Raw genomic sequence first — 16,676 nt, 5'->3', positions numbered from 1 at the left:
GCTGTATAGCCACCCGAGTGCGCGGACCAGACGCCAGAGAGCGTGGCCCAGCTGCCAGAGAGTTCGTCTCAGCCGCCGGAGGATGCTGCCCAGCCGACGGAGGACGCTGCCCAGCCGTCCGAGAGCGCTGCCTAGGTGGAGGTCCCCTTCGTGGATCAGCCAGCGACCACGTCCGTCTTCCAGCCCGTCGTACAGTCCGTCTTCCAGTCAGTATGGGTCGGACTGTCAGGCGGCATTTTCCCTCCCACCCTGATTATCTTCCCGAGGCGCCTGCAGGAGCTGCCCGGAGACCAGGTTGACGCTTGGGGGGGGGAATGTGACGAGGTGCCGTTCTGGGATCAGCGTCACCTGGGAAACGGCCCGGCAGCTAGTGCTGATTGAGATCACCTGATGACGATTAGCTGCCGGGCATAAAAGCAGCGTGCTCCCAGCACTCTGGGTCCCGATTCATAAGACGCCTAACGCTGGGTCCTTTCTAAATCCCCCACGAGAGAGTGTGCGAGAGGCCAGCGAGGGAAACACAGGACACCAGACTGCACGAGCACGGATCGGACGACAGCACACAACGAGCACCCCGGACATCACAGTTTTGGACATTATTTTATGTTTTATAATAAATTCCCCACCGGGGTTGCTATGCCTTATCAGTTTTGTCTGTCGTATTCTCTTACCCCGTCACAGGTTCATCTAAAACATCTAAAATCGGTGCTGTTACAACTAGGCATCCCAGCGGATCCATTCTCCACCCATTCATTCCGCATTTGCGCGGCAACCACTGCCGCCTAAAAAGGCCCTCATGCAATCTCAGATCCAAGCGCTCGGCCGTTGGTCTTCTGAAGCATTCAAACGTTATATCAGGACCGACCGTGCCCTCATCAGAAAAGCACACCGGACTCTCCTCACCCACCTCGTTCAACATCAGCCTCCACCCACCCACCAAACAGCTCTTCCCAGATGAAGCATCATCATTGCGCCTCCCCTCACCAGAGGCACCTTCACTCCATGCCACTTGCTCCTGCATGTTCTGCCGCAGCAGAGCTTACCCTTCCCCCCCCAGTAAATCATTCCCTCGCATGCTCCCCTTCCCCCATCCCATTCCCCAGAAGCAGACAGCTTCATCCCGCACTCTGCCGCAGCAGAATGTTCTTTCCTCCCTCTAGATCAGGGGTGTCCCATGTCGGTCCTGGAGGGCCACAGTCCTGCAGAGTTTAGCTCCAACTTGCCTCAACACACCTGTTTGGAAGTTTCTAGCCAACTTTGTGAGACCTTGATTAGCTGTTCAGGTGTGTTTGATTAGGGTTGAAGCCTTTGCAGGACACAGGCCCTCCAGGACTGACTTTGGACACACCTGCCCTAGATAAATCCCTGTTTGAGTCCCTTACCTCTTCCGAGAAGGATTGTGCTTCCTCCCTCACTCTGCCGCAGCAGAACGTCTTCCCTTTCCCAAAATCCCCTTGCATGCTTACCTTACCCCTTCCTCTTCCCCAGAAGCCAGCGTCGCACCACACGACAGCCCCCGCAGGGGCCTGTGCTTCATTCCTCACTCTGCCGCTGCAGAACGTCTTTCCTACCCCCAGCTGACCCCTCCCTGCATGTTTCCTTCCCCTTGTCCCCTTCCCCCGAAGTCAGTATCGTATTGTGCGACCGCCCCCGCAGGGGCCCGTGCTTCATCCCTCACTCTGCCGCCGCAGAATGTCTTTCCTCTGATAGAATCCCTCGCATGCTTCCCTTACCCCTTCCCCCGAAGTATTGTGCTTCTCCCCTCCCCTACCATGCCCGAAGCCAGTATCGCTGCAGCGACCGCTCCACCAGGGGCCCGAGCTTCATACTTCTCTCTGCCGCAGCAGTACGTGTACCCCCCCGCCCCCCCAATACTAGAAGGGGACCATGGCTTCAAAACTTGTCTCTGCCGCAGCAGAACGTGTTCCACTCCCCCACCCAAGCTTAAAGCCAGTGTCACCGCAGTGATCACTCCCAGCTTTCCAACAATGGTTCTACAGCAGTTAACGTCAAGCAGCACGCAGACAGCATCGCGTCAGCGAACACCCCCACAGGGGCACATTGATGTATACTTCTCTCTCTGCCGCAGCAGAACGTGTTCCAAACCCCCACCCATGCTAGAAGCCAGAGTCACCGCAGTGACCACCCCAGGGCTCCCAATCTTTACTCTGCCGCAGCAGATGTCACGCATCTTGAAGCTAACATTGCAAAAGCAATGCCCCGCAGGGGACCACTGCTTCATACCCACACTCTGCCTCGGCAAAACGCCTTTCATCCTCAAAGCCAGCATCGCCACAGCAACCACCCAGCAGAAGCCCGTGCTTCCAACTAATGCTCTGCCACAGCAGACAGGCAAAGTCATCCTGCCTAAGCTAGCCAACCATCCAGCTCTGCTGCTCCCAGGAACATGATCCTAATTCACGATCACAGAAGAACTCCCTCAAAAATCTACATCCAGAGGCCATGACAACATCTACTACATCAGGACCTGCACGACCCCCCAGCCCATGGCGACCGCAAGCCACCATCCAGGAAGCCTTCCTCTCAGTAGTTGTTTTGGGGAGTTTGCACTACCTGGCTGCTGTCCAACTCATATCCTTGCACTTTTGGGGGGTGAGTTCTGGGTTCGGCCGTTTCCGAGCTCGGCGCACTCGCCCCTATTGGGGGGCGGGAGCGTTCCGGGATCGGATGGAATCGGCGAGCTCTGAACCTGCTCCCCGGACAGCACGCCAAACACGCATACTTTTACTAACCCTGCTATCTTCATTATCTCCTCAGGTGAACTCGTGAAATGATGTTAATGGATGACTATAGATTAACAAAGTTCGGGAGAAGCCAGAGCATATAATTAAGACCGGCTGCTTCGCAATCAGCAATCATAGACTCTACCCTATCAGCTCAAGCGAACCAGCACATAAGTAGAGAAAGATTCTTACCCGAAGCCATCTCTCAAGGATTACACATCCCACCTCCTCCCGGCCCCTCTACTTGAGCTGTTGTCGATAGCAGAACTCCGGGGGGTGAGTTCTGGGTTCGGCCGTTTCCGAGCTCGGCGCAGTCGCCCCTACTGGGGAGCGGGAGCGTTCCGGGATCTGATGGAATCGGCGAGCTCGGAACCTGCTCCCCAGACAGCATGCCAAACACGCATACTTTTACTACCCTGCTATCTTCATTATCGGCTCAGGTGAACTCGTGAACAATCTAATAGCATTTGAAGTGTTGTAGAAAAATCGTGTCAAGAGAACTACATGGGATATGATGCGCAAGCCCGAGTAGCGAGCACATGACCCAGGTGGGTTGACCCACTGGGAGGGTGGCCACAGGGTCAACAACAGGGGAACAGAGAGTGAGGAAGTCAACATACGAGAAGACCCTGCAGAGGAGTAACTACGCATGGGGACACAGTCCAAATATAGGGCTCGACCTGAATAGGGGTGACTCTACTATTACCGGACTTGGTATAATAGACTACTATGCATGGTCCGTTACCAATATTGCCAACGCTTAGTGATGGATGCGATGTCAGTTTGTGGGGGAAGTAGAGAGGCTCAATAGCGCACTGACTCACCGGAGGCCCACCCAGTCGCCGGTCTCACCTGCTAGTATCATGTAAAACACGGGCTGACACTGGTGCCACACGGAGATTGTAAAACATCACGAAGGTTCTACAAAAATTACTACTAAATTCTGGAGCCCTGTATATCCCGTCCCATTTTTTGCGAGGGTAAGTTTTTTAAAATACTTCGGATTTTATCAATTCTATAGTAACAATTAAGGAGCTTGACGAGGTGGTGATAGGTTCTCAAGATCAAACCCTATTCTGTCTCTCAACACAACGCAGAGAGACCGACTGAAAATGAATAACAGTTTCACCCATTGCCTATAATGATAATAATAATTCATTACATTTATATAGCTCTATTCTGGACACTCAAAGCGCTTTACATGGAAGGTGGAATCTCCTCAACCTCCACCAATGTGCAGCATCCACTTGGATTATGCGCCGGCAGCAAAACGTCCAGTGAATCCAGACGTTATGTTGTTACAGCAAGCACAGTAGGGTAACAAAGGGCTGTATCTTTATTTTGTTAACTTTATTCTGGGTCACTTTCACATCTTGAATATGTACTTCAAATGAATTTTGCAGACTTTCTTATTGCTTACAGAATTTTCTTTTTTGGATGAACTATCCCTTCAATTACTTAGGGTTTGTGTTTTGTAAGCGTAATTGTATGTAAGATGTGCATATAGGTGAAAAGATTGTGTGAAGCCACATGATAAAAATTTGATAAGCAGTTAGAAATTGTACAAACACAGTTATGTTAATAACATTGTATACGAAAAAAAAAAAATCAAGTGAAAGTGCACAACTAAGCAAAATACAACTAAGGCTTACTCTGTGTTTCTTCTTCAGATTTGACAGAAACATCTGAAACATTTCTATATTGATATTCTTCTAGTGTTTCGATAAACATCAGGACATAAATATTAGAGATACAATTAATGAAAAAAAACAATTCTGCAATCATGATCTTTTTCAAATGATTCTGGATCAGTCTACAAACATTGAAATATATATATATATATATATATATCTTGATGTTATATATATATTATATATAAAGCATAAATATATAAGATACAGCAATGCTGCAAAAACTGGCATAGAGAAGCATATTGACTAAACCATGAAAAAATTTGCAAACAAACATATCCATCCATCCATCCATCCATTTTCTACCGCTTATCCGGGGCCGGGTCGCGGGGGCAGCAGTCTAAGCAGGGATGCCCAGACTTCCCTCTCCCTAGACACTTCCTCCAGCTCTTCCGGGGGGACACCGAGGCGTTCCCAGGCCAGCCGGGACACATAGTCCCTCCAGCGTACCGGGGGGCATCCGGAAAAGATGCCCGAGCCACCTCAGCTGGCCCTTCTCGATGTGGAGGAGCAGCGGATCTACTCTGAGCTCCTCCCGAGTGACAGAGCTTCTCACCCTATCTCTAAGGGATCGCCCGGCCACCCTGCGGAGAAAGCTCATTTCGGCCGCCTGTATCCGGGATCTTGTCCTTTCGGTCATGAACTACAGCTCATGACCATAGGTGAGAGTAGGAACGTAGATTGACCGGTAAATCGAGAGCTTCGCCTTGCGGCTCAGCAAATTCTTCACCACGACAGACCGGTACAGCGACTGCATTACTGCAGAAGCTGCACCGATCCGTCTGTCAATCTCCTGCTCCATCCTTCCCTCACTCGTGAACAAGACCCCCAGATACTTGAACTCCTCCACTTGAGGCAGGAACTCTCCACCTACCTGAAGTGAGCAAGCCACCCTTTTCCGGCTGAGAACCATGGCCTCAGATTTGGAGGTGCTGATTCTCATCCCAGCCGCTTCACACTCGGCTGCAAACCGTCCCAGTGCATGCTGAAGGTCCTGGTCTGATGGGGCCAGCACGATGTCATCATCCGCAAAGAGCAGAGATGCAATCGTGTGGTCCCCAAACCCGACGCCCTCCGGCCCCTGGCTGCGCCTAGAAATTCTGTCCATAAAAATTATGAACAGAACCGGCGACAAAGGGCAGCCCTGCCGGAGTCCAACATGCACCGGGAACAAGTCTGACTTACTGCCGGCAATGCGAACCAAGCTCCTGCTCCGGTCGTACAGGGACCGGATGGCCCTTAGCAAAGGGTCCCGAATCCCATACTCCCGGAGCACCCTCCACAAGATGTCGCGAGGGACACAGTCGAATGCCTTCTCCAAATCCACAAAACACATGTGGATTGGCTGGGCAAACTCCCATGAACCCTCCAGCACCCTGAAGAGGGTATAGAGCTGGTCCAGTGTTCCACGACCGGGACGGAAACCACACTGTTCCTCCTGAATCCGAGGTTCTACTATCGGCCGGATTCTCCTCTCCAGTACCCTGGCATAGACTTTCCCGGGGAGGCTGAGAAGTGTGATCCCCGGTAGTTGGAGCACACCCTCCGGTCCCCCTTCTTAAAAAGAGGGACCACCACCCCGGTCTGCCAGTCCAAGGGCACTGTCCCCGACCGCCACGCGATGCTGCAGAGGCGTGTCAGCCAAAACAACCCCACAACATCCAGAGACTTGAGGTACTCAGGACGGATCTCATCCACCCCCGGTGCCCTGCCACCGAGGAGTTTCTTGACTACCTCGGTGACTTCATCCCGGGTGATGGGCGAGTCCGCCTCTGAGCCCTCGGCCTCTGCTTCCTCAATGGAAGACGTGGCGGCGGGATTGAGGAGATCCTCGAAGTATTCCTTCCACCGCCCAATGATATCAGCGGTCGAGGTCAACAGCTGCCCCCCTCCACTGTAAACAGCGTTGGTGGGGCATTGCTTCCCCCTCCTGAGGCGTCGGACGGTTTGCCAGAATCTCTTCGAGGCCGACCGATAGTCTTTCTCCATGGCCTCGCCGAACTCCTCCCTGGCCCGAGTTTTTGCCTCCCCAACCACCCGGGCTGCAGTCCGCTTGGCCTGTCGGTACCTGTCAGCTGCCTCGGGAGTCCCACAAGCCAGCCAGGCCCGATAGAACTCCTTCTTCAGCTTGACGGCATCCCTTACTTCCGGTGTCCACCACCGGGTTCGGGGATTGCCGCCTCGACAGGCACCGGAGACCTTACGGCCACAGCTGCGAGTGGCTGCGTTGACAATGGAGGTGGAGAACATGGTCCACTCGGACTCAATATCTCCAGACTCCCTCGGGATCTGGTCGAAGCTCTGCCGGAGGTGGGAGTTGAAGATCTCTCTGACAGGCGATTCGGCCAAACGTTCCCAACAGACCCTCACAGTACGTTTGGGTCTGCCGAGTCTGTCCAGCTTCCTCCCCCGCCATCGGATCCAACTCACCACCAGGTGGTGATCGGTTGACAGCTCCGCCCCTCTCTTCACCCGAGTGTCAAAGACATACGGCCGTAGGTCAGATGAAACAACAACAAAGTCGATCATTGACCTCCAGCCAAGGGTGTCCTGGTGCCATGTGCACTGATGGACACCCTTATGCTTGAACATGGTGTTCGTTATGGCCAAACTGTAACTAGCACAGAAGTCCAATAACAGAACACCACTCGGGTTCAGATCAGGGGGGCCGTTCCCAATCACGCCCCTCCAGGTGTCACTGTCGCTGCCCACGTGGGCATTGAAGTCACCCAGCAGAACGACGGAGTCCCCAGTCGGGGCGCTTTCCAGCACCCCTCCCAGAGACTCCAAGAAGGCCGGGTACTCTACACTGCCATTTGGCCCATAGGCGCAAACGACAGTGAGAGACCTATCCCCGACCCGGAGGCGCAGGGAAGCGACCCTCTCGTTCACCGGGGTAAACTCCAACACATGGCGGCTGAGCTGGGGGGCTATAAGCAAACCCACACCAGCCCGCCGCCTCTCACCCTTGGCAACTCCAGAGTGGTAAAGAGTCCATCCTCCCTCGAGGAGTGTGGTTCCAGAGCCCAAGCTGTGCGTAGAGGTGATCCCGACTATCTCTAGTCGGAATCTCTGAACCTCACGCACAAGCTCCGGCTCCTTCCCCGTCAGAGAGGTGACGTTCCATGTCCCTAGAGCTAGATTCCGCGTCCAGGGATCGGGTTGTCGAGGCCCCCGCCTTCGACTACCACCCAATCCACTTTGCACCGGCCCCTTACGGTCCCTCCTGTAGGTGGTGAATCCACGGGAGGGTGGCCCCACGTCGCTCCTTCGGGCTGAGCCCGGCCGGACCCCATAAGGGAAGGTCCGACCACCAGGCGCTCGCATACGAGCCCCAACCCCGGGCCTGGCTCCAGGGTGGGGCCCCGGCTGCGCCATACCGGGCGACGTCACGGTCCTCGAAATTGTAGTCATCATATGGGTTTTTTGAACATATCCAGGGGCCTTCAAATAGGTTACAGTCACAGACAAAATGGCTGAATAAGCGTTTTTATTACATCTTACAAACAAACAATCAGCGTTCTGTGTCATAAACTTTATGTTAACTGAAAAAATTGTTTTCTCCAGAAATCCCAAAACACAATGCGTCTGGAACTTTTTCACTGTTATTAAACTGTCACATAGCAGCCTATGACACAGGGCTGTTATACTTGTTTAAGCTACTTTGGAAACACTTAAGGTTCCCTTCATAAAGCATTTATAAATGTGTTCACTAATGAGTAAAAAGTCATTTACAAATGCATTACAAAGCAGTTATAACTGCATGAATAACAAGGGAGATTCTAACGAAATACCTGCCAAATAGTGAGCCATTTTAACTCACATGTTAAAAATGCTTGATAAATGTATTTAATCATTATTTATTTGACTCGATAGCAGATTCGTTATTATCTTGATGTTGCTTGCAAAATAGGCTGTCAGATGGGAGCCTGTAGGGGTGTTATGTTGGTTTTTCTTATTATTGTATATTTCACATCTTATGTCATTTTTCAAACCACATTGCTTACCTGATCCGATTCCGAATGTCTTACGGTGCGCTCCAGAATGCCTTCAGATCATGATACTTTCCCAAAGCAGATTTTTTCTTGCTTACCAAGATAAATTCATCAAACTTTCGATAACTTTTTAATACTAAATGCTCAGAGGTTGTTGTAAACTTGTTTGTTTACAATGTTTTATTAATGATTCAATTACTTCCAATAGTTAATCAAAACCAGAAAACATTTATTTAATATTTATTGTAGAAACAGAATGCATGCTCACAAGGCTACATCAGTAATGTGAATCATACATTTAGAAGTATTGACAGCCCATGAAAGTGCACTTCAAAGAAAATTGGATGCCTGTGAAGTATTCATTCACAACTAAAACACCCTACAGTCTCCAGTTTGACAGCCTATTTTGCAAATAAATACATTTATTAAGCATTTATAACATGTGAGTTTAAAATGCTTCACTATTTGCAGGAATTTCGTTAGAGTCCCTTTATGTTTTATGCAGTTATAAGGGCTTTTTAATGCATTTGTAAATGTCTTATTATTCATTACTGAACACATTTACAAATGCTTTATAAAGGGAACCTTAATGTAAGGTGTTACCGCTATTTTAAAGCAAACATATTTTTGTGGAATTTTTACACAACATTTGGCAACAAGCCACAGATTTGTGATCCTGTGCTGAAGCTGATAAATGGACTACTTGTATTGAGCATGGCGACAAACGTCCAACTTGAAATAGTACGGCTCTAGTTTACAGTGGTATATTATGTTTTGGACATTTAACAAAAATCTTTGGAAGTCACTGCATGGTATAATTTAATTGTCACTAAACGTGTATGAAAACAATTAGTTATGAAAAGGAGACACTGTTATTGAGACCATTTACAAGTGTCTAAAACGGATAGAATTGGATTGTCACTTTCAGCATTAAATTTAATCCGAAACGTTTTCACCCCATTAAAACGTTTTGACGCATATCTTGTGAAATCAGAGAATGTGTCAGAGGAAAACTGAATCGAAGGGTGCATTAGATGCTTAACCAGTTATATACATAACCAATATAAGGTCTGAGGACGAAACAGTAGGAGAAAAATTTGTAAATCGCCTGAGGCAGTGCGGAAGGATGTAGGTCCCTACATACAATAACTGATGTGGTGACTTTGATCTCTTGTTCTGCATCCAAATTCTTCTTCAATATATAAATCATTTAAATCTATACTGCAGTGCACCCACTATATGTAACACTGAAACAAGCTATTTACTTAGCTCTAAACAGTTCTCTGTTTTAAGGAGCATCTTACTTTGGATTTGGGTTTTAATCCACCATTTGGTGCAGAAAGATGGGTAACATATTTTATTACAAATAACGACTGAGTGGATTAAAGAGAATTTGGGAAAATGGGAACAAGCACATTTGGGAATAGGCAGATTTGCAGAGGGCTTTGGAAAAGAAACATGGCACAGAGAAATTATGTAATGTAAGCATGTGTGCGAGTGTCCGAAAAAAGAAAGAGAAGAAAGGAAAAGAGAGGAAAAAGAAAGCAAACTCATCACATTGCTGGTGGTGTCAAAATGAAATAAAAATACAGTAACACTGGCATTTCACTGTGAACACGTACTCCCACACACACTCATGGCCCTATGCAGAAGTTCTGTTTGACTTCTGTGTACAAAGAAAACATGTCGATGCTGATGTACAATAAACATGGCCATCTTCAAGTTTAGTGTGGGACCCCCTTTTTTATGGGTACATTAATAGACAGTTACATTTACCTTGGTTGGTTGCTAAACAAGCCTTTATTGTGGAATATTGATACTCAGTGCTGAAGATCGGTTTGGCTGAAGTGTGTAAAGAAAATATTTCAAATTTGATACTGAAATGCTATGAACAGGCCTGCAAACCGGTTGCAAATTACAAACACAAAACTTGTTTGTCAAACAAAAAATTGCTTGAATAGGGTCATTACCATTGTAAACACAAAACAACTGGCTGTGGAAAAACAGGTAAGAACTGAGAGGAATGGAGCAGAAAAAGGCTCAGAGATGGCAAATTACTGCTGATGTCTAATAATTTGTTTCTCCTGGCAACTCTATGGCTGGAACCTTAATTGCGAGAGAAAAACACCTTCTCGCGAATCAGCTCTTTCCATCCTCAGAGACTCTCTGTCCACTTTGCTCTTTCTCAAAAGAAAAAAGAAAAAAGTACAAGAAAGAAAGAAAGAAGAAGGAAAAAGGAAACACTGAGGGGTTTAACCTCAGTCTCAAAAGTCACTCACTTATTTGAATTCTTTACTCTTGGTCAATTTACTGCAATATTTTGTAAATGTATATCTTTTACTGCGGCACAAGTCATTTCACACAACACTTTGCTCTTTCCATCAGGACAATGTCTAAAGGCAAAGCATAGGCTAAACTATTTCTGACATACTGATCTTTAGTGCATTGGGCTGATCATAACTGTGTATAGGCAAAGACATGCACTTAGTCAAGGTCTGGTAATGCTGCACTGTAGTTCAAAGCCATTAATATTAGCAATTTGCCTACTTTTATTATTCTGTCCTTTGTAGTATTAATGTTGATCTTTACAATTTACAAGGCAAAACAGGAATTGTATTGTGACTCCTAGCAAGAGAATCATGTTTTCTACAGGATCTGATACTAATCTGAGATTATGGTTCCACATGGTTCCATTTTTCCCATGATACTTTGCTGTGTTGTGTGAGACACTTACCGTCTTCTGTGGGAACATAGATGTTGAGGTACAGACAGTCTTCACTCTGATTCTGGATGTAGGTGGCGGCTACGTCCAAACTGTCGGTAAACCAAACGGGCAGCATAATCTCAGGCAAAACACCATGCAAGTTCTGCGGACACACAGGGGAGAACTGCGTGGCGTTACGCACTTCCTGCCAGGACCCAGGAGCTTCAGGTGGCTGGAAGCGGCGGTCTCCGATCGGCGCTGTGGCGTATGGGACACCCAGGTACTGCTCTACTGGACCCAGAATCTCGTTGTTGAGCTCTTTTTTGATCCCACGCAACTTGCCGTAGTTCGTTGTCACAGTGGGATACTTCGTACCAGGATCGATGCGTTGGCATGAGGCCACTGTGATCCAAAGTGTCAACCAGAAAATGAAGAGCGTGTGGGTAATTTCTGAATTGCGGGCATGGCCCCAGTCACGTTTACAAGAATAGGTGAGATACATGTCTCTTTCTCTTTCCTTATTTACTTCACCGGTTAACCTCCTTTGTGTTTCGTCACAGGTGAAGGGTAAAGTAAATTAAAACATAGAGGACAAACAAGTGAAACTGTTTGATTCAGAGGAGGGAACAAGATGGGAGGACAGGAATGGGGGCTGTGAAAAGGTTGGGGTGGACGAGCGGCTATAGTCGTGCTCAGCACAAGTGGGTTATCTTTGAAATGAGGCAAATAGTGAAGTTGAATAGTCTGTTACGTTCCATCTCCCTCAGTTGTCCTCATCAGGTCAGTCAAAATTGCCACGCAGATGATCGTTGAGCCTGTTAGAAAAAAAAGAGAGGGTCAAATGTTAACTTGGATAACTTGAACTCTACATATCACCTATAGGACAAAAATCAAATAGGTTTAAGAATAGGTTGAACCAGGTTTAAGGTCTTGCACAAAGGCAGGATTTATGAATTAGCCCCTTTTAAATTCATGAGGTAGAACTGAATCTAAATGACAGAAAGCTACTTTATTTTCATTTTGCAGAAATCCAACACTGAAACAAAACTTCTCCATCAAAACAATAATTAATTTTGACTAAGTAGGCCTATGTCTGTTTATCCACTGTATGTAAAATTTGATTAGATTTCTCCAAATTAAGTCTGATATTGTCAAACCAATAAACACAGCAATTGAATCAAATTGATGCATAACAACATCCCAAAATATCCACCATATTGACTTTAGAATACATCATAATAGAAATAAATACTGGCATGAATATGAAATAATTATGGGAAGTGGTTCATTAAATGAAAATAAAAAACGACTATAAAAAACAAACTTTTATTATTATCATGTAATGTTTTTGGAAATATCCCATGTAGTGTTTTGTGTTAATAGTTAATACATTTAGCAGATGCTTAAATCGTTTACAGAAAATGAATCATATGTCATATGAAATTTCACATCCCTTTCATTTTAATTCAAATTCAGTCCTCACTAAGAAACTGAATTGGATTTTATAAGACATTATGAACTCTAAATGATGCTCAAAAGGCACAAGAGGGATTGTTTGGGATTGAATCTACAACCTCCTAGTTACCATCTCAGGTCTTGATGAAAAGAGCTATGCATTCGAAAAAAAAAAACTATTTAAAGGTTTTAAGTGTAAAAATATCTTCAGTGATGTTTCGTCTGTCTGCTAAAATATTCAGTGACTCTCCCATAGAGCTTTAAGTGTAAAGCCTGTGAAGAACAGGCATACTTCAGGCAATGACAGCTCAGATGACATGTACAAGACATTATGCGGATTATAAACACAATGAGACGAGATAGGAGATGGGGCCAGCAATTTAAAGGAAAACATCTCAAAACACCCACACAAAGAGCTTCTACCACTCAGTTATGACTAACAAACTAAAAATGTTTTATCACAACCTGAAGGATATCATCTGTGAGGATATGAAGTCTAATTAAGAACCACAGATTTCGCCCGTGAAGACATCTTTTGTTTTTAAAAGCCTTTAATTGCTGGGCGAACTGATTGATGTTTTAAAACTTTGATGTTCATTTTAAATAGAGCTAGCAGTTAGTCAAGAGTGTATAACCAAGGTATGTTAGCATTTTAATGGCTTGCAAAAACAGAGGAGAGAGATTTATACGATGCGACTGGATTTAATGTGACTTTAGATTTCTAGTCAGGACAAGTTAGTGGGCAAAAGATTGTGCATAAGCTGTTTACTCCGAGGCTAACACTAAGAAGAGCATAGCAAATCTGAGATGGTAGAAACCATATAATGAGGTCCGCAGATCTGAGCCCACTCTGTCAATCTGGGATTTTTAATTATATACTTGAAACCTTAGTTTTAATTGTGAAATCCATGCCAACCAAAGTGCACACTATTATTAAAGCAAGATACATTCTAGAATCCATATGCTTTTTTTCAAGAAAGTTTTTTGCACATATTGATATGCCGCTATAATAATGTGTAAAGAAAAATAATGTTACATTACCAAATAAGACTGTTTTCTAGTAGTCTGTGACTTTTGGACCCCGCTGTGTAATGGCACTTATAAAACACAAACAGGTGCACGCCCAGCAAGGCAGAAAAAGGATGTAGCATAAATGTGGAAGGCAGCCTATCTAATACGCAAAACAATGCTTTCTCATCATTATTATAATCAGTGTAAATGCGGCAAAAATCATCATGGTGAATGGACTCTTAAGGTAATATTACTTTATCACTATCCTATAATAGTCTTGTTTAATGTGGCCATTAGTGCTTCTAGCACAGCGTTGTGTTAATGTGTGTGCGTCTGTCCTATTGTTGTGCCAATAAAGCTATTTGAAATTTGGGTATATAATTGAAAAGAAAGAGAGAGAGCGAGTGAGAAAGGATAGGAAAGGTGTGAGGACTCCATGAGTATTCAGCTCAGGGGCCTGAACAGTTCTATCACGTATAAATGGTTAAATGCTATAAAAAATCCCTCAGTGTTCACAGTGGCATCTGCAGGTGTATGCATTGTGCACACCATGAATGCTCGCTTACTCATGGTATGGTTAGAACGATTCTGTATTTCTCTTTTAGCATGCAATTGAGTCCAATTTGTGAAAGAAAGAGAAACATTTGATAGGTAATATGTGAACTATAAATTATATATTTTCGAGCGTGGTCGTTCTTTAAAGCAACTCAATTTGAAAATTCCTGTGTCAATGTATTTCATATTGCACCAGGAAGATTCTGCATTTTGAAGGGCTCACCCCTGGTTTTACATGAACTAATTAGGGTTGTGGGTTGACATTGTCGTTCAAAAAATAATTTGATGGATAAAAGTGTGTACTGTACCGTAACTTGTCGTCAGTTTTCCTCTGTCTCCATAAAAAAAAAAACATTTTAGTGTACACACTAAAAGTTAACTTTGATAATATAATTTGAGAACAGATGGTTTCAAACCTAATAGACTTGAGCCACTTTTCCACCATCAGGCCAGCTGGTACAAATAGTCGGCATCAGACATTTCTATTTTTAGGACTCCCTTTACCTGATCTGTGTTTCCCCAAACAGCATGCTTGATCAGCAAGAGAGAAACCGGTAGCCAGCCAACAGACCAATACTTAGTAACAACGTCACTACACTCATTCAACTAGCAGGATTTAGCACGGTAAGACAACTTTGGTGAGGAATGGTTTGTAATCGACAAATGGAAATATTATCTATAACCGTCTATTACCTTTCTTAGAACTGTTCTGCAGCTATAGCCTAACAGGGAAAAATTAATTCTGCTGTCTAATGGACTTAAAGAATTCTTAGCGTATATACACTGTGTTATAAAATATACTAAGCCCATAGCCTCTGTCGAGGGGTCATTCAGGCAGGTGTCTGTGAAATGCTTGAGAATATTTAATGTGCTATTTAACAAGTAAGACAGAAAACGGAAGTGAGTTAAACAGACAGACTGTCCTTCCGTCTTATTATCACACTATAAGTCTTCGCAGCCCTGGGGCCAGTTGCATAAACTGCTTTGACTAGTATTACAAGTTGCAAACCAATTTTTTATATCTTCTTTAAATCAGTCACTTAAAAATGTAGATTGGTCGAAGTAAAATTATAAAGGAAAAACTTATTAGTCCTAACTAATTGCTAGTCAGTGAGACTAGTTGTTAAGACACCCTCTTAATTTAGCAACTATGTTAATGCAAGGCCACAGGGTCTTCCTTCACCCATCCATACCCTTCTATAATATGCACGAGGAGAAAATGTTCTATGGCAATAACATTTACGTTATTTTATGTTCTTTATGCAATAAATAATAAAAACTAAAAACCAGCTTTTATCAGCCCCGTCTCTCTCTCCCTCTGTGTTCTGTGGAGTGTAAAATCGAGGAGGTGTCTCTGGGGTACAGAGAGAGGGTCTTGGGACTACTGACAAGATTGTCTCTCTGCTCCTTAATTAAACCTTAGAGACAGTACAGACTGCACAGCACAGAGCGAGCATTCCGTCTTTACACAATCATACATGGGAGATGATCACGAGAAGAAAAGGCTTGAGTGAAACACAGCAACATGAAAAAGATCAAAGAAAAAAAACATTTATTTGAGAGAGAAAAATGTTGTGCTCTGTCACGACTAGCTTCTGGTCAATGTTTGAGGGGAAAAAACTAAAAGTAGCAACACTAATAACTAAACTACATTTCTCAGTAGCGTCACAGTAGTGCAACTGTTTCTAAAAAGCAGCAGTGAAGCGAGACATTGCTGTTTTTATGCAATGCTGTAATGCGCATGCAGCCGTACAATCCATGAGAAAGAAAAATATATTTTCCTACTTTAAAATAGCTTGAAAGTACAAACCAGCTTCATTAGTATACGCAGATACATGGATATGCAAAAACGGACATCAACACATCTGTAAACCAACCAGAACATTAGAATGACGTAATCTGTAACGAGAGCCAGTAGCATTTCAGACTCAACGCTGACGCAATGACGCTGTCTGTCACGAGACAGACGAAAGCCAATGTTATTTCTCTATTAAGGCTAATGTTACTTGACGCCAGATTTGAAAATCAGGAAACACAGCCGAAACCGGGGACAGCTGATCGTGATCACTTTCGCTTCTGTTCCTCATATAAATCTACTGTGTACACTTGGAATATTTGTACTTTTTAAACATTTTAATTGTTTTGTATTTGTATCATGTGTTTTTTTAAATTTAATAAAAAAATGTTACGTTACTTGCTCAAAATTCCTGAAAATGTGTGTGTCTGTAATGTAAATACAGTTATCACGACATTTTAAATGAAAATCAAACCACAACACATGCTATTATTGCAAAATAAACCCCCAAAATGTAAATTTAATAATGACGGTAGGTGATAGTTTTGAGTGCAGCCGGATATGGCGCTAATTTAGTAAACACTCATTTGTCGTATTTGAGGAAGGGACAAACGGCCTTCGTATGTCGTATGGTTGGATGATATGTTGAAAATGAAAGTGACCGATTAGCCAGATATGGTGACCCAGTGTCCTGATGCAGTTTGTTGAGGCTTCAGTTGATCTTTG

At 44.9% G+C, this 16,676-nt stretch overlaps 1 protein-coding gene across 4 annotated transcripts in view; it reads right to left on the bottom strand.

Annotated features, from left to right (window-relative positions):
* Positions 1-16,676, bottom strand: part of nlgn2a (neuroligin 2a) — a 179,357-nt gene that overhangs the window by 84,808 nt on the left and 77,873 nt on the right. For all 4 annotated transcript variants that reach the window (XM_056747239.1, XM_056747222.1, XM_056747248.1 and 1 more), the window contains exon 2: positions 11,165-11,949. In XM_056747239.1, coding sequence (XP_056603217.1) covers positions 11,165-11,636 — 472 coding nt within the window. In that variant the 5' untranslated portion in view covers positions 11,637-11,949. The remainder of the gene's footprint in view (positions 1-11,164; positions 11,950-16,676) is intronic.

The sequence above is a fragment of the Triplophysa dalaica genome, chromosome 1 (genome assembly GCF_015846415.1).
Source record: "Triplophysa dalaica isolate WHDGS20190420 chromosome 1, ASM1584641v1, whole genome shotgun sequence".
Taxonomy (NCBI): domain Eukaryota; kingdom Metazoa; phylum Chordata; class Actinopteri; order Cypriniformes; family Nemacheilidae; genus Triplophysa; species Triplophysa dalaica.
This window is presented reverse-complemented; position numbering and strand designations above follow the sequence as displayed.